The following is a 22,500-nucleotide window of genomic DNA, read 5'->3' as shown; positions in this document are numbered from 1 at the left end:
GCATCGGAAGCACTGTTGCAGGTACCGTGGAGTTTTATAAACGTGTGACTGTGCGCCTGTCCTCAGGAGGCTGATGATCCCAAAGAGCCCGTGGAGCCTGGGCCTGGGCGAGTTCCTGGCCGTGACTCTTGCTCTTTCCCTGTCCCCATTCATCTGGGAGATGCAGACTGAAGGCCTTCTCCCTGGGGACAATGTCTTTTCATTACCAGCCACTTCTCTTTGGCTCTGACATGTAACCACCCGGGTGGCGGCCCATCACCACCCCAAGGAAGACGTGGCAGCGTCAGCCCCACCTCGAGTTCCTGTTTCTTCTCTCCTCCAGGGCCAGAGGAACAGAAGGTCGGGGGCCAGCACACCACATGGAGGCAGAAGCAGGGCAGCTCGTCCTGTGTGGACACCCCCAACTCCCCGCACAGCTGTCTCTCTGATGGGATCTCTGGGTAGCCCTAGGGGACCACAGGGAGCTCGGAGATGGACATGAATCCCAGGTGGAGTGCAGCCCTCTCCAAACTAGACTGCCTTCCATCCAGTCCGATTTCTCTGGATAGGACAGTCCCTGAGGCTGCCTCCATCAGCGAGCTCCCCTCCTGCAGAGAGAGCAGGACCTCATAACCTTCACCAGCCAAGGGTGGGCATCTCCCAGAGTCAATGCTTGTTCTGGAAAAATGGAAGAGGGGGTCAGAGGGATTGGTGGCCTGAGGTCCACAGCGCCCCATCCCCTGGTCTTCTCTCAATGCCACGCTCCTTTTCTCAGAAAAGAACCACCAGCTTCTCCTGCTGAGTCTAAATCAATAAAAGCACAATTACCCCACCCGAGGATGTCAGGATTTTAACTTGGTCTTTCATTGCAGGATAGAATATTTTGTCTTTTGTTAAAGCAATTTCACACAAACACACACGTTTCTGTTCTTGGCCAGAAAGCCTTTGCTGACATTACCAGTGCTAAGAACTGTCTCCCTTATCCGTCCCAGCTCCCTCCCCAGTGCCTGGCACACAGGACTCTGGCAGGTGTGTGAAGGAATGACTGACAACCTACCCCTTAAATCTGAACCGCGTCCTACAGTTTCTAAAGAATGTTGGGATTATGGTGGGCGGACCATCAGACTAGATTTATCCTCTAGATCGCATTAAAATGGGAATAAAGGAATAAAACATTGCAGTCCACAGCAACAACAGAAAAAGGCCATCAGCAGATAATGGACCCGCACCATCTCTGAGGATGGAAAGAAGCAGATGGCTGGGGTAAAAGATGAAGCAAGCAAGACTGGCTTCCCAGCATCAGAATTAACAAAGGAGACAAACAGGAACCAGGCTTCACAAAGGTTATCACCGTTACAGACGTTAACAATGTAAAACTTACAAAACCAATAATATCCAGATGGGGAAATGGCAAGAAATCTCAGAGAGTTATTCCTTCTACTTTCCAATTAAAGAGTTAACAACACTGGCTAAAATTGTGTTGTGGAAGAAACAGAGGTGGTGTGGTGATGATGGTGGAGATGACAAGTAGCATTTTTAGTAATACTATTAATAATGATAATAATAGTTCCAAGCCTTGATATGTTTTCTTCTACAAACCTTTCTTAAATTACCAAGGTATTTTAAAAATAAAAATTTCTTGTCAGCTAATTTTTTTTTCTTGTTTGTTTTATGAAATACAAGGAGTCTACTGCTTTGTCTTCTTGCATCTATAAATAAAAAGGAATTTAACACTTTCACAAATAAACTACAGCCTAGAGTAGGATTTTGTTGTTATAAAATATGGGGTCCAATCACTGTTTATCCGCCAGCCATTCCTCTGGCTGTGGATTCGTGGATGTGACCTGTCTGGAATGATGATTCTCTAATATCACTGATGTCATACAGGGGGCGCTGGGATTTGCCCTTTTTTCTGTTTTAACACTTATTGAATATATATTATTTAAAAGTAAAATGGTAAAACCTCTCATAAAAAGAAGTCACACGCAGGCTTCATTCAGCCGCAGGGCAGGCAGTGGTGCTGGCGGGGAGGCGGCACCTTTCCAAGAGGCCGGATGCTGTGGACCAGGTGTGCACCAGGTGCGGTGCTGAGCGCTGGGTAGGGCCGAAGTGGGGACCTACATTTCTCACAGTTGAAGCCAACCGGGGCTCCGAGGTGAACAAACGGCCGGATGAAGCCGTCGTCTGACAGGGGTGAACACTGGGCCAGAGGGGCAGGGGTTCAGGGAGCCTGGGGGAGGGGAGCGCAGGGCTTGAGTGGTCACGAGCTGGTTGGTCTGTGAGCTCCATCTAGTGGGCACCCCGGGGACTGCCGCCCGTGATCCCCTCTCCTCGGAAAAAAATTCAAGTCAATCAAAAACGCCATCTTGGCGGTTTGCAAAAATAAAGCGATTTAGGAAAAGGTGTGCTGGACTCTGCAGTAAACTATGCAAAACGGCAACTTTAACTTGCCCTTTCTCTCAGGAAGACTTTATGTACAGCTGGTGCCCTGCGGGGAGGGGAAAGGCTACAACAATTACTTAGAGGCTGCATCCATGCCCATGGGGCAGTGGTTAGTGCCACCCTGTTAGGAAATATTTTAATTTCATCACTATTCTTAAGTGTCTCCTGTTTAAGCACGATGGAATTCTAATGAAAAGAAGCTGATGACATCTATCATATTCTTACTTTGTAATAAAAACTGAATATAATGTTGCCTTATTGAATCCTCAAAGTAACCTGTTGAGGTTGCCCTAGTGAGAGTTTTAGTACCCCTTTTACAGTCATGAGAAGAGTTGACTCATTGGAAAAGACTCTGATGCTGGGAGGGATTGGGGGCAGGAGGAGAAGGTGACGACAGAGGATGAGATGGCTGGATGGCATCACTGACTCGATGGACATGAGTCGGAGTGAACTCCAGGAGTTGGTGATGGACAGGGAGGCCTGGCATGCTTCGATTCATGGGGTCGCAAAGAGTCGGACACGACTGAGCGACTGATCTGATCTGATCTGATCTTACAGACAGAATGACTGAGGTGCCAAAGGCAGGCTGAGGTCACAAAGCTTAAGTAAATGGCAGGTTAGATTTTAGTTGTGGCACTTGGACGTCTCTCAAGCACACAGTTCAGTTCAGTCACTCAGTAGTGTCTGACTCTTTGTGACCCCATGGACTGCAGCACACCAGGCCTCCCTGTCCACCACCAACTCCCAGAGTTTACCCAACTCATGTCCATCGAGTCAGTGATGCCATCCAACTATCTCATCCTCTGTCGTCCCCTTCTTCAACTGCCTTCAATCTTTCCCAGCATCAGGATCTTTTCAAATGAGTCAGGTCTTCACATCAGGTGGCCAAAGTATTCACGCCTACACATTTCCCCAGCTGCGGAGAAGGGGCTGTCCCTTCACTGACCAGGACAGAGGCAGGCAAAGTCTTTTGGTTTGTAAGGATTCTGGTTTGTCATTTCCAAACAAGAGCCTCAGAGGTGGCCCCTGGAAGTCAGTACCCACAAATGCCTGCATATCCCCAACCCCACATTTTGATAAATAATCCAGTTCATCCACCAACAGGAAAAGAAGTTTTTTCCAAAAGAAATTTACTTCTTCAGAATACAGCCTTTTGATGATTTTACCACCTCTAAGGGCATGTAAAACAGAAGCACAAACCCTTCACTTAATCGCTCTCAATTTTGTCATTCAGGGCTCGTTACCCAACAAAACAGAACAATTCCCAAGCAAGAATCTTTGATGAATGCGCTGGCCGTGGCCGACAGACGTTTTTGGTGAGATAGGTCATAAATATTCATGGTATTGATGCAGCCTTAGAAATTTGTCATGTCACATTTCTGCAACAGAAACACCCAGACTTCTATCACTTTGTTCCTTCAACTGACAGTCACCAGTTTCTTTCCTGGACTTACTTCTTGGGTCTGTTTCTCCTGTTCATCTTCAGGTAGTGTATGGCAGCAAAGTTCCGCCAAAAAAGACACAGGTCAAAGGAACCAAATATCTTAATGGGTTTCTTCCTTCTCCTTTTCCAGTTTGCTGACTCCTTATCATTCTTCAAGAACAAATCTTTTTATATTGTTATTTTTTAAGTCAGTTAGGAAATGGTAGAACATCTCCATCCAGCTATGGGGCCATTTCGGAGATAGGTTCTCTGAACAGGCTCATTGGCATCACATGCTTGGCTGTGGGGAGTTGACCTGCATCCCACAGTTTAGACAGATGCATATGGCGGCACTTACAAAGTGAGTGGCTTCAGTCTTATCCGACCGAGATGGTTATTTCTGGTCATTTGTAAAGTACATCCACTGGACAAACCTTTCAGCTGTGAACATGTTGGATCAGTCAGGTGAAACTGTGTCTATATAACCAGGAATGGCTGTTTCCCAACCATCCTGTTCTTTCTTATATATCAGAAAGGCTCAAAGACAGAGCTGAGTCAGGTTTATTCTGGATTCCCATAGCAAGGTGTTCTATGCAATCTCCAACAAGTAATTATACTGACAGATTTGTTTTGGTGGAAGAAGGGGGACTCCGGTCTTCTGGATGGACTTTTGAAGTCAGGCTTCCACAAAAATACCTTTCAAAGGTACTGGACTCTCTTTCTAGTCCTGGGAAATGAAGTCTAATCAACACTATTGAATGTGAACACTTTGTGGCTGAGTTAATGACTAAGGACCTGATAGCTTTTAGAGTTATTATCCAGAACGTCCAATCTCACTGAAGATGTTGAAGGTATAGGACAAAGCTGCCCCAAATCCCATCCAGATCTTAGTGGACAAGTCCGTGGCATATATGCACCCCTCCCTCTTCCTGCCCCATAGTGGGCTAAATAGTGCCCCCTGCCCCCAATTCATGTCCACTGAAATCTCAGACTGTGACCTTATTTGGAAAGAAGGTCTGTGCAGATATAATTAGTTAGATGAGGTTATACTGGATGAAAGTGGTGAAAGTCGCTCAGTCATGTCTGACTCTTTGCGACCCCATGGACTATACAGTCTATGTAATTCTCTAGGCCAGAATACTGGAGTGGGTAGCCGTTCCCTTCTCCAGGGGATCTTCCCAACCCAGGGATCGAACCCAGGTCTCCCACACTGCAGGTGGATTCTTTACCATCTGCGCCACCAGGGAAGCCCAAGACTATTGGAGTGGGTAGCCTATCCCTTCTCCAGCAGATCTTCCCAACCAAGGAATTGAACCAGGGTCTCCCGCATTGCAGGCAGACTCTTTACCAGCTAAGCTACCCAGGAAGCCTGGTATACTGGTTGAGGGTGGACTCAAATGCCATGACTGGGGTCCTTATAAGGAAGGGACATGCAGAGATGCTGACACACACACAGAGGCTGAGAAGGGAGTGATGCGGCCCCAAGCTAAGGAACGCCTAAAGCTGGAAGGCCAGGAAGAACCAAGAATCTTCAAGCCATCAGAGGTAGCCGGGCCCGGCTGACAACTTGGGTTTGGGGCTCTGGCCTCCAGAACTATGAGAGAATCCATCCCTGTTGTTTTAAGCCATCCAGTTGGTGGTAATTCTTCATGGCAGCCTCAGAAAACTAATGTAGCTTGCAAAACACACTACTGACTGATCACCATCCTCATTCCTGCTTCTAACAGCCACTGCCATTTGGCACATGATATAAAACCCACCTTCTACCTCCAAACCAGATGGAATTTTTACAAGAGGCATGGTGGTAACCTCCTCTCGCCACCACCCCCCGCCCCCGCAAAAAAAAAAAAAAAAACATGAGAGAGAGAGAAAGAAAGAAATAGAAACCACCTAAATATTTACCAGTAGGGAAATAGACTATGGATAAGCCCACAGCAGAATATTATAGAGTAATTTTTTTTAAATGAATGAGGCAGCTCTATTCATCTGGGTACAAAAAAGCCTCCAAGACATATTGTTGGCTGTAAAGAATGTGATACTCAATGCAATGCCCTTTGTTTTCCAACATAGCCATGCTAAAAAAAAAAAAAATCATTTGCTTTCTGCAGCCAGGTATCTGTGTACGAAGGTAGATACAAAGTCTTGAATGAGAAAAATAAAATGATAAAACATAGTTCATTCAGGGAAGAGGGTTGGAATTGTGGCCTTATCTGTAAGGTTTTAGGAGGATGCATTCAAGCCCTCTTTAGATTTTCCTTTTAAGTTTTAAATAAAACAAGACAAGGGACCAGAAAAAACCTTATTGATAAGCCTTCAAAGCTTTCTGAGTTACGCTCATGACTTAACTACTTAAGGCCCCCTGGCAGGAGGCCTGGGACCCCAAGAGCCCCAAAGATGCCTGCTGGACCTTCCCTGGGGTGAACCATCTCTCCTTAGAGCTGGCTCAGGGCTGGAAACTCCCAAGACAAAGGCTGTCCCCTCTGAACCCTAGGCCACATGCAAGCAAATGAGCAAAGGAGAAAAACAGCTGCAGAGGGAGGGCAAGAGACACTCCATGAGAGAAAGCAGGAGCTTCAGGGGATTAAAGTCTCCAAGTGGTTGGTGCCTTCAGGACAGTCATCCCAGGAAAATAAGGGCGTACGGAGTCCTTGGAGTTTCAACAAGGCAAGTGGAGTGAACTGCAGTCATTGGAGCAGCAGCCTGAACCCTGATGTCAAGGGAGCAGAGTGCCAACAAATCATATATTAAAATGGTTTCACATGCCTCTGTCCTGTGTGTGAGTGTGTGTGTGTGTGTGTGTGTGTGTGTGTGTGTGGCAGTGGGGGCAGGGGGTTGGTGAGCAAGAATCAGGAAAAAAAGAAAGAAAAGCATATCTTTCAGAAATGTAGCTTCCCATGGGCAAGCTGCAGTCAAAATGTTCACCAGCCTGGGCTTCCCCTGACATGCCCCCCCGCCCCGCCACTCTACCCTCTCCCATTATGATAACTAATCTCTACACATCACACTGGTGTTCTATCTAATCCAATGACCTCAAAATACCAGGGGCCAGAAATCCCTTCCGTCCTCCACTGTGCGAGCTACTCTTCTAAGCTAACTGCCACCACTTCTATTTCTGATGACTAATATGACACCAGGCTCTATTCTGAGAAATTCCCACATGTGACATCACCACAATCCTGGGCCAGGTTCCTGATGGGGAAACCGAGTCGCCACAGAACACTTAAGTCATTCTCCCGAGGTCACGTGGTTGCTAAGTGTCAGAGGCAGGATCTGAACCCAGATCCAGAGGCTGTGTTCTAACCACTGCATTGCTTGACACTGAGTGGCCCTCAGGTAACCGAGCGTGCCATCCACTCAGATCAATTTGAAACTCTGTCGCCTGTGCAACAGGGATTAGGAAGTCTGCGTTGTCGCTGACGAAAAGGAGCCCAACCCCCTGCCCATTATGACCATCATCGATATCTTCCTGGTCCAAGTCCAAGATGGGCATGGAGCCTGGGGAGTCTTTTCAAAGATGTGCCACAAATACACACCAACACACAAACCCAGCTCCACAGCACAACTAGGTGCGCACCTGTGGCAACTTATTTATTATTACTGTTCCTCAGTGTCCTTATCCACACGATGGGATAATAGCACATTTCTTATAAGGTTGCTGTCTAATGAATTAATGCATCTAATAGGTCAATACCTTTCCCCGCAAATATGTCTGCGTCCTGATCCCAGAACCTGTGAATATGTGACCTTACATGACGAAGGGGCTTTGAAGATGCCATTGACGTAAGGATCCTGAGATGGGGAGAGAGTCCTGCATTGTCCAGGTGGCCCCATGTAATCAGCCCTTAGAAGAGGGAGGCAGCAGGGTCTGAGTCAGAGAAAGAGATGTATGATGGAAGCAGAGCTCAGAGTGATGTGGGCTAAGTACCGTGAGCACCTCCAAAAGCTGGAAAGGGCAAAGAACAGATTCTTAGAGCTTCCAAAATAATGCAGCTCTGCTGACACCTTGATTTTGTCCTGCAGACCCATCTCAGACTTCTGACCTCCAGAATTGTAAGATACATTTGTGTTGTTCAAAGCACTCTGGGCTTTCCAGGTGGCTCTAGTAGTAAAGAACCCGACTGCCAGCGCAGGAGACGTAAGAGATGTGGGTTTAATCCCTGAGTGGGGAACATCCCTGGAGGAGGGTTCAGCAACCCGCTCCAGTATTCTTCCCTGGGAAATTCCATGGACAGAGGAGCCTGGCAGGTTACAGTCCATGGGGTCGCAGAGTCACACAGGATTGAAACGACTTGGCATACATGCACACAAAGCCAGTCTGTTAATGGTAATTTGCTATAGCAGCAAGAGGAGACTAATATAGACACAGAGAACTAGACACTGGAAGACCCATGAAATGTCACCTGTTACTTCCAAGGCCTGGAAAAGCTGCCCCGGGCTTCCTCTCCAAGCTCATCTCTTTCCTGTGCCTTTCCCCAGCTGTCTGTATCCCATGGCTTGGCCTTTCTTTGAGTCCCTCAAGTTAAACAAGCTTATTTCCATGTGAAGATGCGCACTGTTCCCTCTGCCTGCAATGCTCTTCCTCCACAGCCTTCTATAGCTGGTTCCTCTTGTTGGTTAGTTCTCAGAGCAAGCATCAGATCCTTAGACAGACGTCTTCTTGACCACTTGACACTGCCCACTCCCATCCCTGTCTCTTTATTCTATGACCCAGCATAAATTTCTCCATAGCATACATCATTGTCTGCAGTGGTCAAATGCACTTGTTTTTTGTACTCTGAACTCTCCTCTCCTAGAATGCAAGGACCCGGAGAGCTGAGACTGTGTGTATCTGTTCATCACCATTCACCAGAACACAAAGTAGACACATGAATATTGTTTGAAATAAAGAAGTATTTGTGCCCAAGCCTTGGCATAAAGTTTCAGGTCAATTTGGCTAAAAAGGAGTCTGATTATCTCTTGCTTTTTCCTAGGCTGAACCTGTGTGTCCAGTTGCCTAGAAACTCATCAAGTGTGTTCATTTTTAATTCCAACCTTTTTGAAAGATAACTTTTTTTTTTATCTGCATGAGTAGAGCTGGGCTTTTTAGTTTTAAGAACTGTAGTGGAATGGTGGGCTGCAGCCCTAAACTCCAAGCCACCCCTGAAAAGAAATCTCTAAGGTCAAAGCTAGGTAATTGGACAGAAAACCAGAGAGAAGTGAAAGAGAGTGAGAGACATGGTGGGGAGTGGGGGATGGGGGAGAAAAGAAAAAATTCATGCTTTCATAAAGAAAAGAAGAGAAGGGAAGGGAAAGCGGAGGCAGGCAGGGTAGGGAAGCAGAAGGGAAGGGAAAGAGGCACAGTTAGCATTTCCCCAGGTGACTGCCCTCCAACAAAATGCAGATCACGGCTGATGCAGATCATCCCCATCTATCTAGCCTTTAAGAACTAGATGATCCCAGTAGCTCAGATTACAGCATGGGATTCAGTCCTTCATTCAACAAATAGTAAGTGTCGCAGGCATTGTTCTAGGTACTGGGGACCCAGCTGTGGACAAAACTGACCAGAAGCCTACCGTCATGGATTTCTCCTTCTGGGGAGGAAGATAGACGATGAATCCTAAATCTCAAACACTGGTAATATCCATGAAGAAGATAGATGAGGGTGAGGATGTGGACAGAGGGTGATGAGCAAGGGGATGGAGAGCCAGTTGGTCACTGTGGTTGGGGATGGTATCTCTCTATCAGTTGAACGGAAGAGAAGGAATTGGATGTGGGGAGATGGGGGCAAGCATGTGTTGGAGGAAAGAAAAGAGTCAAGAACACAGATATGGGAGTTGCAGAGTTAACTGTAGGATAGAGGGTTTTATCTGCAAGGATCTCACCCCTGGTACCCAACTTGAGTATGGATGACAGAAGCACCCCCAGAATGTCCTGAAATCACTGAGTGTGGAGCCTCTCTCTTCGGTTCTAGACAGGAATGTCAAAGCAGTGCAGAATGCATTTGAACATTTCCAGTGTGGGGAAGGGTATTGGGAATATGGCGCTCCTGGCGTTTATTCCCTGGGACACACCAGCACCATCTCTTAAGGTTCTGGAACCTTGTCCATGACCTTGTTCTCAGATGTAGCCCCTGAGCCTGGTTATGAATTGAGCTTTGGCCAAGCTCAGAGGAGAAAGCTGGTCACCCCCAGGCCAGAAACAGAAACATACATGGTTTCATGGACTCTGGGACCCTATCCAGGTTCAGCTGGTCAGTTTCCAACAAGGTTTTCTGTCCATATACATTTTAGAGTTTGCCAATCCCTAAGCTACGTGGGAACTCTCAAGGCAATTGACCAGCCACTGTCAACTGGTCACTCAGCATAGACTCAGAGCGGCTGTTCCCATCACACACGCCTGATGGATTTCAATGCAACCATGTTCTCTCAGGAGTACTTGGTCCTGAGTTGGATATAGGATGAGACAAAAAAAGAAAAAAAGAAACACAGGTTCTCCAGGACACAGTTCAACAACATCCACAAAGAAAAGGGATTTACGCAGCAAACCTTGAATAGTTTTTAGGGAGGCATTACGGAAAGCAGGTAAATAAAATATAATTTAAGTGCATTTCCCTTGTTCAAACAGCTTCATCTGGTGGATAGAAAACAGCAGATTACAAAATGCTCATTTTTTTTTAATATTAAAAGTACTCAGGGAATTCCCTGGCAGTTCAGTTGTTAAGATTTGGGGCTTTCACTGCTGGGATGCCACTGCTGGGTTTGATCCCTGGTGGGGGAACTAAGATCCCACAAATTACATGGCAAGGCCAAAAAAAAAGACCTCAAAGAAAACATCTTTGCGACACTGATTCTGAAGCCTGACATCTCACCATTGCAAGTGGGACGATGCCCACAAAGGAGGTCTGGCTGATGAAGATCTCGGACATGACCAGCTCCCTCGGGGCGTCCTCCACGGGGTACTCCACCTGCCAGGTGATCTGCTGGGCACCAGCCAGGCCACTGCTGTTGTCCACTCCAAAGTCCACTTGCAAGATCTCGTAGAAGGAGCCATTTGTTCTGGAAAACAAACACACACGGCAAAGTGCAGTTTAAAACTGCGATTCAGCAGAATGTCAAGCATGAGATGAATTGCCACATTCCTCTTTGTCAAACCGAAGGATCACCAAGTTCAACAAGTCACACGGCAGTGTCGATAGAGCCTGATTCACAGGCTGCCATAGATGACCCACACCTCAGAGCGGACGGACCATCTATCTTCAGGGCTCTGCAGAAAGTAGACCGTCCTTCCCCGAGTGAGCAGCTCAGACCGCACCGCATCTCTGGGCACTGTCACAGCTCTGTCCTCCCCAGCTCCGCATCTGCCTACATCATGATCCAAGCGCCACACACAGGACGTGGCCAAACCCTTCATCTAGGGCCACCGTCACTCCAGTCTTGAGACGTAGCCTGGATCTGGCTGTTTCTATTGCTACTTACCTGTGTGTCTGTGGACCCATGGTTCAAACTCTGAGCTTTAGAATTTGGGAAGAACATCGGTGACTACATGGACCTGCGGGAGCATCATGAGACCAATCATGGTAAAGGACCCCACAGCATGCATAGTTCATGACATCAACTATAAGCCACACAATAAGATACCATGGTGGATGCTTCATGTCCACCTGAAATGGGATGGGATGGGAGGTAATGTAAGAAGTCCCCACCTGCCTTCATTCATGGAGTAACAACATGGTACACGTATCTGGAGGAGGGAGAAGAAAGCGGACAGGGCGCACAAAAGTGAAAAGGACAAGCGCCATTCTGAGCACCTTTCTGCACAGGGAGAGCCTCTCATCGCTGACATGAACTTATAAACTATAGGATGACTCTTGTACTGACAGGAGAAGTTACTGAAGAGAGAGTTAAAAAGCCACCCAGCATGCAATTCGTGAATGACTTCTCGTCCATACATCTATGTCTATCATCCTAAATCTAGCTGTACCTGGATCCAGGGAATGTTAACAGCAAGTGTGACAGATTCATAGCTCCTAAACCTTCAGTCACTCAGGTGTAAAGATTCTTGCCCAGCAGAATCTCCTACCACGGACAGCTCCCTCCCACTGAAAACTTTAGGGGGAAAAACCATAGTATTGACAAAATGGCTATCGTAAATTTGTCCTTTAAATCTTCCATCTAGCTCCTTGTAAGAAAGACAAATATCATATGGAATTGTTATACATGGAATCTAAAAAAAATGGTAAAAATGAACTTATTTACAAAAACAGAAATAGAGTCATGGATACATAATAGAAAACAATCTTATGGTTACCATGGGAAAAAGGGAGAGGAGAGGAGGATTAAATTGGGTGGTTGGGACTGACATACACATACTATTATATATAAAATGGATAACTAATAAGAACCTACTGTACGGCACAGGGAACTTCACTCAGTACTCTGTAATGACCTGTGTGGGAAAACAATCTATAAAACAGCAGATATGTGTGTAACAGATTCTCTTTGCTGTATACCTGAAACTATTAATAACACAACATTGTAAATCAATGATTTTGATGTTCAGTCACTATGTCTGACTCTTTGCAACCCTATGGACTGCAGCACTCCAGGGTTCCCTGTCCTTCACTGCATCCCGGAGTTGGCTCAAACTCATGTCCATGGAGTTGGTGATGCCATCACTCAATCATCTCATTCTCTGTCGCCCCCTTCTCCTCTCGAGCCCTTGGGGTCTTTTCATCAGGGTCTTTTACAATGAGTCAGCCATATCCCAATAAATCAACTATATCCCAATAAAAGTTTTTTAATTGTGGAAAATTTTTTAAATGGGGGGAAATAAAAGTTAAGTAATGTCTATAACCTGACTTACTTACACAATTACACTTAGAATTAAACTGAAGCACCATTAAAACTTTTAAAAAAGTGGATATATGTTACACTGACCTGTCTGATATGGAATTCTACCCCAAATAGCACTACATTAGAATTAGTCATGCCCAACATTTTTTCTACTTAGCCAAGGTTTTAAGAAACTCTCTGGTCACTGTGTCCGATAGAGTGGCCATTTAAATTGAACCATAAATGTATTAGGGCTTTCCTGGTGGCTCATACAGTAAAGAAACTGCCTGCAATGAAGGTGACTCGGCCAGGTTCAACCCCTGAGTCAGGAAGATCCCCTGGAGGAGGGGATGGCTACCCACTCCAGTATTCTTGCCTGGAGAGTCCCATGGTTAGAGGAGCCTGGCAGGCTACAGTCCACGGGGTCGCAAAGAGTCGAACACAACTGAGCAACTAACACACACACATAATGAATTAAAGTTACACTGCCAGGTAGTCCCAGCTGGCGTTGTGGGTAAATCATCAAGTATCTATTTGCCCAAGTATCTATATTGCACAAGTTTCCATGGGGAATGGAATATGTGTTGGACAAAGGACTGGTCTCAGGAGAGGATGGGAGTGGGCTCACATGGAAACCCCCTAACAGGAGACCCCCTTTTTACCAGGGTACTGCCAGAGTGACTACAGAATCTAAGGGACTTGGGCACTCAGTTCTTGGCTTCAGTCACCGCCCTTTCCCAGCCACCATTCTCCAGCCTAAAGTCACCTCTCTGATCACCGGGATGCTCCACTTATCGGTCAAGTCTCCTCCTGCAAAAGATGCTCGGCCTTATCAGATCAGACCTTTGATTTCTCTTTGGGCTCCTCCGTGCTTGTAACCAGATCTAAGGAGCTGCTTCTAATGCCTCCTGAGTCTCATCATTCTGTAAACCTCAGAAAAACTACTGCCAAGAAAGCGAAAATCCAGCACTAGAAGAAAATGAACGTAAGTCTGTTACCAGCAGTTTAATCCTGCTAAATCCACACTCTGGCTTTGGGGTGCCAAAGTAGCCAGTCTTTGGGCAAAGGGGGCAGGGTCTGTATGGGAGGGCTGCCCCCCTTAACTGTGCTGTCCCCCTGTGGACCAGCTACAGGAACCCGCCCAAGTCCAGGTTAACATGAATGGATTAACAATCCAGTCAGTCATTTTATGCACAGATTTTTAAGTCATTTCCCTGAAATCAGAGGAAAAGGGTCTTTTACTTTCAGGCAGCTGGCATGCCTGGTAATAAGTCCATTTTTATGGAAATGGGTTTATAACTATTAATTTTACCTGCTCCTGATCTATTGTTGATAAGCCTTTCCATTTAGAAAAGTGCTCCATGAGTCTCTCAATTTAATAATTACCCACTGCCTTTAAGGAATTGGGATCAGTAAAATATTCATTAGATATTTTTCTTTTCTCTGGGGTGGAGGTGTGTGTGTGTGTGTGTGTGTTGTGTGTGTGTGTATATGTGTGTTTGGAGGAGTCAGGCAGGAACACTGCTTGGCTGCTTCTCCCCTCTAGCTAGAACACACAGCCTCCTCCCAAAAGGACTGGCTTCGCAGAAGTTCTATTTCCCTTGGAAACTTGTCCTTTAATATAAGTTTAACCTCCTCCATGGGACCATGGGACCCCTGGGGTGAAGCTGAGACACCTTTTAAGTGCACAGTATGGCTGCAGCTCAGCCGTGCCAGCAAGAAGGAAGGGGAGGAGAGACGGGACCCAGAGCAGCAGCTGGTCCCCAGGAACCACATCCAGCCCTGTCTCAGCAGATCCCTTGTGATGACAATGATTGTTGTTTTGCAGAAGGAGGTGGGAGTGGGGGAGGCGATGAGGGGACAGGGAGGGAAAGAGAGAGAAAGAGAAAGAAAGAAGAAAAGAAGGAAAGAGTGTTTGAAAGCTTGAACTGTTCTCCAGCACGTTGGACCATTTACCTAAATTATTTTTCTCCCTACACATTTCTAGATAATTCTGAGCTACCAGGCTGAAATGCTTTTGCCACATGAGTTTTTTCTAGAAATGGAGCAAAAGGCTGTCTCTGGTCTCAGGGCTTCTGTGTTTTCTTATGAGTCTATTTCTAGGCATTATTTTAAAAGATGACCAAAAAAGCAAGGCAAATACTGAACAATGATCACATTGAACAAATGCCCCAGAATAAGCCTGCTGGTTATTCAGTGTGAATGCGAGACTGAACCCTGACTTCCTGCCTTGACTGTTCACGCCACCTGCACAACAGTGCACCTGTACTCTGCTGTTCTGACTATGGCAGCGGGCATGGCGCCTGGAAAATGGTAGGAGTTCCCAACACATGTGTTTAATTCTCTGAACACACTCAGAAGACCCAGGAGGACACCCTGTAAATTGGGGCGGGGGGGGGGTTAATTTGCATTCTAAAGCTACCAGTCAGCTGGGTTCTGAGACGCATGTTCCTGCCTGCCCAGTAAGTATATTTATATACTCTGCCTTGAGAAGATCTATCTGTCTCCACTACCAGAATGTAATCTTAAAAAAAAAAAAAAAAAAAAGACTTTAATTTTTAGAGCAATTTTAGGTTCACAGCAAAATTGAGGCGGAGGTATAAAAGTTTTCCCCATCTACTTCCTCCCCCTATACACGCAGCCTCCTCCATTATCAGCATCCCCCATCAGATGGTACATTTGTTACAATCAGTGAATCTACACAGACACATCATTACCACCCAAAGTGCACAGTTTACATCACAGTCCTCTCCTGGTTTTGTATATTCTACGGGTTTGAACAAATGTATAATGAGAAGTGTTCATCTTATGGTCTCATACAGAGTATTTTCACTGGTCTAAACATCCTTTGATCTCTGCCTATTATCACTCCCTCCCCAAACCCTGGTCACCACTGATCTTTTCTTTGTCTTCACAGTTGTGCCTTTTCCAGAACGTCACAGACTTGGAATCATATAGATTGTAGCCACTTCAGATTGGCTTCTTTCACTGAATAATATGCATGTAAGGTTCTTCCCTGTTTTTTCAAGACTTGATAGCTCATTTCAGCACTGAATAATATCATAATACCCCATTATGTGGATGGACCACAGTTTATTTATCAATCCACCCACTGAAGGACATCTTGGTTGCTTCTAATTTTTTAGAACAAAGCTGCTATAAATATCCATGTACAGGTTTTTGTGTAGGCATACGTTTTTAATACCTTTAGGTAAATACCAAGGAGCACAACTGCTAAATTTTCTAAACATAAGTTCTCAAAGGTCAAAACCTATCATTACACCATGGTCACTACAATCCCTGGCATTTTCATTTATTCAATGACATTTATTAAGCACTGAATATGTGTCAGCCATGGAAAATTCACTGATAGACAAAATAGATGAGATTCCTCTCTTAACAGTCAGGTATATAAACAAATAAGGTAAGCCCATGTCATGATAAATGCCATCCTAAAAATAAAATAGGAGAATGAAGTTTCTTCTTAAAAAGTTAAATACTTATTTTTCCATTTCAAAAACATTACATTTATACCACATGACCCAGCAATTCTACTTTTGGTGTATACCCCAAAGAAACAAAAACACTAATTCAGAAAGATACATGCACCACAATGCTCAGAGCAGCATTATTTACAATCGCTGATATGAAAGCAACCTAAGTACCATCAATAGATGACTGGATAAAAGAGAGATACAAAATAGAATACTACTCAGCCATAAAAAGAATGAAACCGCTGCCATTCGCAGCAACATGAATGGACCTAGAGATCATCATACCAAGTGAAGTAATTCAGACAGAGAAAGGCAAACATACGCCATCACTTACATCTGGAATCTAAAAAACACAACAAACTAGTGAATATAATAAAAAAGAAATAGACTCGTGGATCTAGAGAACAAACTAGTGGGTACCAGGGGGAAGAGGGCAGGGGAGGGGCAACATACGGTAGAAGGGGAAGAGGGACAAACTACTAGGTACAAAATAAGTTATACGAACTTACTGAAGACTATTGGACTGCAAGGAGATCCAAGCAGTCCATTCTGAAGGAGATGAGCCCTGGGGTTTCTTTGGAAGGAATGATGCTAAAGCTGAAACTCCAGTACTTTGGCCACCTCATGCAAAGAGTTGACTCATTGGAAAAGACTCTGATGCTGGGAGGGATTGGGGGCAGGAGGAGAAGGGGACGACAGAGGATGAGATGGCTGGATGGCATCACTGACTCGATGGACCTGAGTCTGGGTAAGCTCTGGGAGTTGGTGATGGACAGGGAGGCCTGGCGTGCTGCGATTCATGGGGTCACAAAGAGTTGGACACAACTGAGCAACTGAACTGAACTGAACTGAACTGAATAGGGAATATAGCCAATATTTATAGTAACTATAAATGAAGTATAACCTTCAGACATTGGGAATCACTTTACTGAATACCTGTAACATATTGTGCATCAACAAACTTCATTTAAAAAATAAAAAGTTTTCATTTTAAAATAGAATATAAATTAAAACAGAAGAAAATGAAAAGTGTGTTCAGGGAATGCCTCTGTAAGGAGCTGACATTTGAGCTGAAACCTTAAGGATGCTTAACAGATCTTTAGCAAATGTTTGCTGAATAAATGAATAAATCTATTTTAAGCTTTAAAAAAAAATCATGGGAAACATTTATCCCAGAATCATCAGAATGAACACAAGGTGCTAACTGAAAAAGAGCCTCCTTCAAGCCTTTGTTCAAATATTCAGATTTTTCTGTAACAGATTATGGAAGAACCAGTAGAAATTTTCTGGCCAATCAAATACAACCCAAAGACTCTTCTGACAACCCCACTAAAAATATCATCCTCCTTTCCTGCAATTTTGATCCCATTATCCTGCTCTAAGTTTCCCACAGCTTTCACTTTATAACCTGTAAGTTATTCATTTGTTGCTTCTCTCTCTCTCTCTCTCTCTCTCTCTCTCTCACACACACACACACACACACACACGAATGCAAGCAACAGGAAAGCAGGGATTTCTGCCTGTTTTTCTCACTACTGCGTCGCCAGCCCTTAGAACACAGCCTGGGGCACAGTGGTGTGTGCTTAGTCGCTCAGTCATATTCAACTCTTTGGACCCCTTTGGACCCCTTTGGACTGTTAGCCTTTCAGGCTCCTCTGCCCATGGGATTTTTCAGGCAAGAATACTGGAGCAGGTTGCCATTTTCCTCCTTTGGGGGGAATCTTCTTGACCCAGGGATTGAACCTGAATCTCCTGTGTCTTCTGCAATGCAGGCAGATTCTTTATCCATTGAGCCAGCCATTGGGGAACGCTGGGTCATACTTGGTGCTCATTAAATATCTGTTGATGGAATCTCTGAATATCAAACACCAGTTTGAGCAAGACTTCAGAGAAGAAAGTGTGCTTAGGAAAACCAGAGAGGCTGTGGTATGGTCTTTGGAGGAGAGACATTGACAGGTCAGGGAAGGCTTCCTGGTAGAGGTAGCCTCTTCAAATATTGACTCAGGCCAATATTTGAAGAATAGGCTCAAACAACAGGCAACTGCTACAGCCCACTGCTCAGGGTCCCTCATCACACCCTCTTTTCCCTCCAGACTTCCTTCCCACTCCGTGACTCCCCCTCCCCCAACATCAGTCCTCCCAGAGAGGAAGGGGGCAAATCCCTGCTCACCAAATCCATCAACAGGGCAGAGGGTCTTTAGTTCATCTCTCTGCCTGTCACTCAGCCCTTTTCATCGTGACCTCATGGTTGGCTCTCAGAATCTAGCATGAATAAATCATTTCTTTCTGCACTTTCACAAAATTCAGGCATTGCCCCCACATTTCTGTCTCCAAAGAACTTGCTGTGGAAAAAATGTTTCAGGTTGACAAATCAGGGTAGCTAGCAGGCCAACGTCTAAAAATATTTAAAAGCCCCTCATTTAGAGCAGGGACTTTTAGAATCAAAACCTTCTCTCCTCATTGGTTTAATTTCAAAACTTCTCCTTACACTGCTATCTAGAATCTTGAAAAAACCCTAAGACTGTGTCACCCAGGAATAGACCAAGAACAGGGGTCCTTTTATTACATTTCTAGCTGACTAGGAAAGTTAAATAGGAAACCCAGAGGTTGCAATGTGGCCCCTGGGTGCATGTGGCCAGGGCCATACTTGACCACCTCCACTGTTGTGTTTTCATGAAATCTGACTTGGTTGCTAATGTTTTTCAAGGCAGAATATTCACACCAAAGAACTGGTATCTCTGGTTTCTTGGAAGCAGAGACAACATTGTTGCACATTCCCATGTGGCAATAATCAGCTAGAACAGCAAGATGCTGTTCACACAAAGTGGATCAAAGACCTAAGAGCTAAATTTATAAAAAGTCTTAGGAGAAAACATAGGCAATAATCTCCGTGACTTTGGTTGAGGCAGTGGTTTCTCAGATAAAACAACCCAAACACAGAATAAGAAATAATTTAAAACTTTAGTGCTTCAAATTCTATCAGTAAAATCAAGACACTGTATAGAATGGAGGAAATATTTGCAAATCAATATCTAATAAACAATCGTTATCCAGAATTATCCAGAATATATAAAGAGATTTTACAACTCAACAATTTAAAAAGCAATAACAGCAGCAATTAAAATGAGGCAAAGTATTTGAATAGACATTTTTCCAAAGAAGATATAAAATGGCCAATAAGCACATGAAAAGATGCTCGATATCATTATCCATTAAGGAACTGCAGATCAAAACCACAGTGAAATCCCACTTTAAACTATTAGGATGGCTGCAGTCTTTAAAAAAATAAAAGGCAGACAAGTGAGGAGGGATAAATTGGGAGACTGGGATTGACATACACACACTACTATATATAAAATAGATTATTAATAAAGACTTACTGTATAACACAAAAAACTCTACTCAACACTCTGTAATAGCCTATAAAAGAATCTAAAAGAGGGAAAATGTTTATGTATAATTAATTCGCTTTGCTGTATACCTGAAACTGACACCACTGTAAATCAATTATAACCCAATAAAAAATTTTTTAAAGAAGAAAAAAATATGTGGGCAAGAATGTGAAGAAATTGTAAACCACATGCATTGCTGGAGAAAATATAAAATGGTACAGCTGATTTGAAAAATATCTTTGCAGTTCCTCAAAAAATTAAACATAGCATTACCACATGCCCTGGCAAGTTCACTCCTAGGTATATATATAAATATATGCAAGAGAAGTGAAAACATGCTTTCACATAAAAAGTTGTACACAAGGTGTCCCTGGTTGGCTCAGTGGTAAAGAATCTGCCAGTGCAGGAGACACGGGTTAGATCCCTGACCCAGGAAAATCCCATTTGCCTCGGAGCAACTAAAGTCCGTGTGCCAAAACTACTGAGCCTGTGAGCTGCAGTTCCTGAAGCCTGTGTGCCTAGAGCCCGCACTCTGCAACGAGAGAAGCCACCGCAATGAGAAGCGTGTGCACCGCAACTGCAGACTAGTCCCCTCCTCACTGCAACTAGAGAAAGCCCTCACACAGCAACAAAGACCCAGCACAGCCAAAAATAGATAAATAATTTTTTTCTTTAATTTTGCACAAATGTTGATTGTAGCACTAATTTTGATAATGATATCCAACATTTATCGTGGAAAAGCTCCAAAGTCCTCAATTAGCTAAACATGAACTGTCTTTCAGAGAGCTGTCTTACTGTGGGTTTTCTACATTCCAGGAACTATGCTAGGAACTTGAACTTCAGTACATCATTCAAACCTCACAGCAATGCCATGAGGAGGATGCTATCATTAACAATCTTGAGTCATTTCTGCTCCTGTTGCTGAAGGGGCCACTCCACTCAGCAACCCTTGATAAGGTCAGCAGAGATCAGCTAGTCACCAAGAAAGAGAAGCATTTTCCGTACTTATCAACCTGGACTGTCCCTTTGCTTTCTGCCCCCACTCCTCTTGTGTCTTCCTTCTTTTCCTCTCTTTCTCATTCTTTTCCCTTTCTCTTTATCCTTCTTGCAGGTAAGGCAGTCTGAGCCATAATGCCCTTCAGAAACACAAAAGTTGCAAAATTAATACCAAAGTTGACTTCACTTCTCTCCACAGTAGGTTTTCTTCTTATAGTTTAATGTCAGGGAATACTTCATTCGGCATCACGGAGCAGAGCGTTCCTCTCTTGCGTCTTCTCTCAGTGTCTTTGTCTCTCTCTTCTATGATGAGCAAATTTCAACACTAGGCCAGATTGTACCATTAGCTATGGATTATTTTTTCATTTGAATATGATTTCAACATACATTAATGAGCCTCTAATAAACGTTCTAAGCACAGTGCTGGCTTCTGATCACTGGCGGGGCCATGGTACAAACCAAATAATATAGTTTCCCCCACAGGTCTTATGAATTTTGTTCAACTCTTCCTATGAATTCAGATAAGTGTTAAGAAGAAAGGAGCATCTAACAAAAGACATTAACCAGACTAAGGGATTTAAGGAACTTGTTCTTTTTGAACTCAGATCTACTGAAGGAATTGAGAGGAGTTTTCCAGACAGCAGGGAAAAAATATTTGCATTTTCTATACCTGCAGCCTCTCTTTTAAAGTATATATTTATCTAATCTTTCTGCTCTCACAGGTTGCAAGCTAGTTCTTTAAAACTGGTGAGAATATACGTGAAGCATACCAGCAATTCTGTCCATACGCCCCCCTCAGTCTACAGCTCTAAAATTCGAACTACTTAACTGTGTAGGTTAAACACAAAGGTGCATGTGTGCTCACAGACACACAAATAAAATAACGGAGCTACGTAAAAGGAAGAAGAAAATGATCAACTGAATCACCAGGGTATGTAGCATTATTTTTTAATTGAAGTATAACTAATTCACAATATTGTGTTAGTTTCAGATTTATAGCAAAGCAGTTCAGTTCAGCAATCCTATTTTTTCAGATTCTTTTCCATTATCGTTTATCCCAAAATACTGAATATAATTCCCTGTGCTGTACAGTAAATTGTTGTTGCTTATCTAGAAAATGATATGAAATGTGTGTGTGTGAGAATGTCTGAATCACTTTGTTACATACCTGAAATTAATACAATATCGTAAATCAACTAAACTTCAATTAAAAAAAAAAAAAAGAAAGCCACCATTGTCAACTCTCCCTTGCTTGGCTTATTCTCCTTCTGTTAAATCTCCAATTCATTTTTCTGCAGTAAATACTCCCAGAAACTCTTTATCTAACTCAAACCAGCTCATGATCAGTCCACCAACCCACTGCCCTACTTTCCAAACACAGAAAAAAAATGATATTAAATTCCTCTTGTTTTTTCCATTTTTAAATATTTCAAAGTACCTCACAGAGTGGTGTAAGTGACCTTATTTTTGCTTACCAACAATTTCCCAGAGTGGAAAACAATAAATCTTGATAATGAGCAAACAGCGCAGGCACCTCCACTCTCTCAGCTGCCAGATCCTGGACCATTTCTCACACTAACAACTCACCCTCACTTCCAGCTTATTTGATTTTATCAGCATCACTGTGACAAGCCCGGAGACAGCAAAGACAATTGCCACAATTAATTTGTCCCCCTCTGCCTCTGTCCTTCTGACAACATCCCAAAAACCCTTGCAGGAAGAGACAGCCCAGAAATCATCTCCCACCGACTCCCCAAATACAGCTCCTGAGAGTCCTCTCTCTGTTTCTTCCTGTCACCAACTTTGAGCAACATTCTTGTCATGTACAATGACTTGCGGAATCCAGTGCTGTCTGGTTTTTTCCCAATTTTTATTTTATACAGGAGTAGAGTTGATTAACAATGCTGAGTTACCTGCAGGTGTACAGCAAAGTGATTCAGTTTCACAAATACATGTATCTATTC

The 22,500-nt window shown here is 44.1% G+C and overlaps 1 protein-coding gene across 1 annotated transcript in view; it reads right to left on the bottom strand.

Moving 5' to 3' along the window:
* The window catches only part of TMEM132B (transmembrane protein 132B), a 381,102-nt gene that overhangs the window by 68,880 nt on the left and 289,722 nt on the right, over positions 1-22,500 (bottom strand). The window contains exon 4 of the mRNA XM_027567042.1: positions 10,692-10,878. Within this exon, the coding sequence (XP_027422843.1) occupies positions 10,692-10,878 (187 nt within the window). The remainder of the gene's footprint in view (positions 1-10,691; positions 10,879-22,500) is intronic.

Source organism: Bos indicus x Bos taurus, chromosome 17 (assembly GCF_003369695.1).
Source record: "Bos indicus x Bos taurus breed Angus x Brahman F1 hybrid chromosome 17, Bos_hybrid_MaternalHap_v2.0, whole genome shotgun sequence".
NCBI lineage: Eukaryota > Metazoa > Chordata > Mammalia > Artiodactyla > Bovidae > Bos > Bos indicus x Bos taurus.
This window is presented reverse-complemented; position numbering and strand designations above follow the sequence as displayed.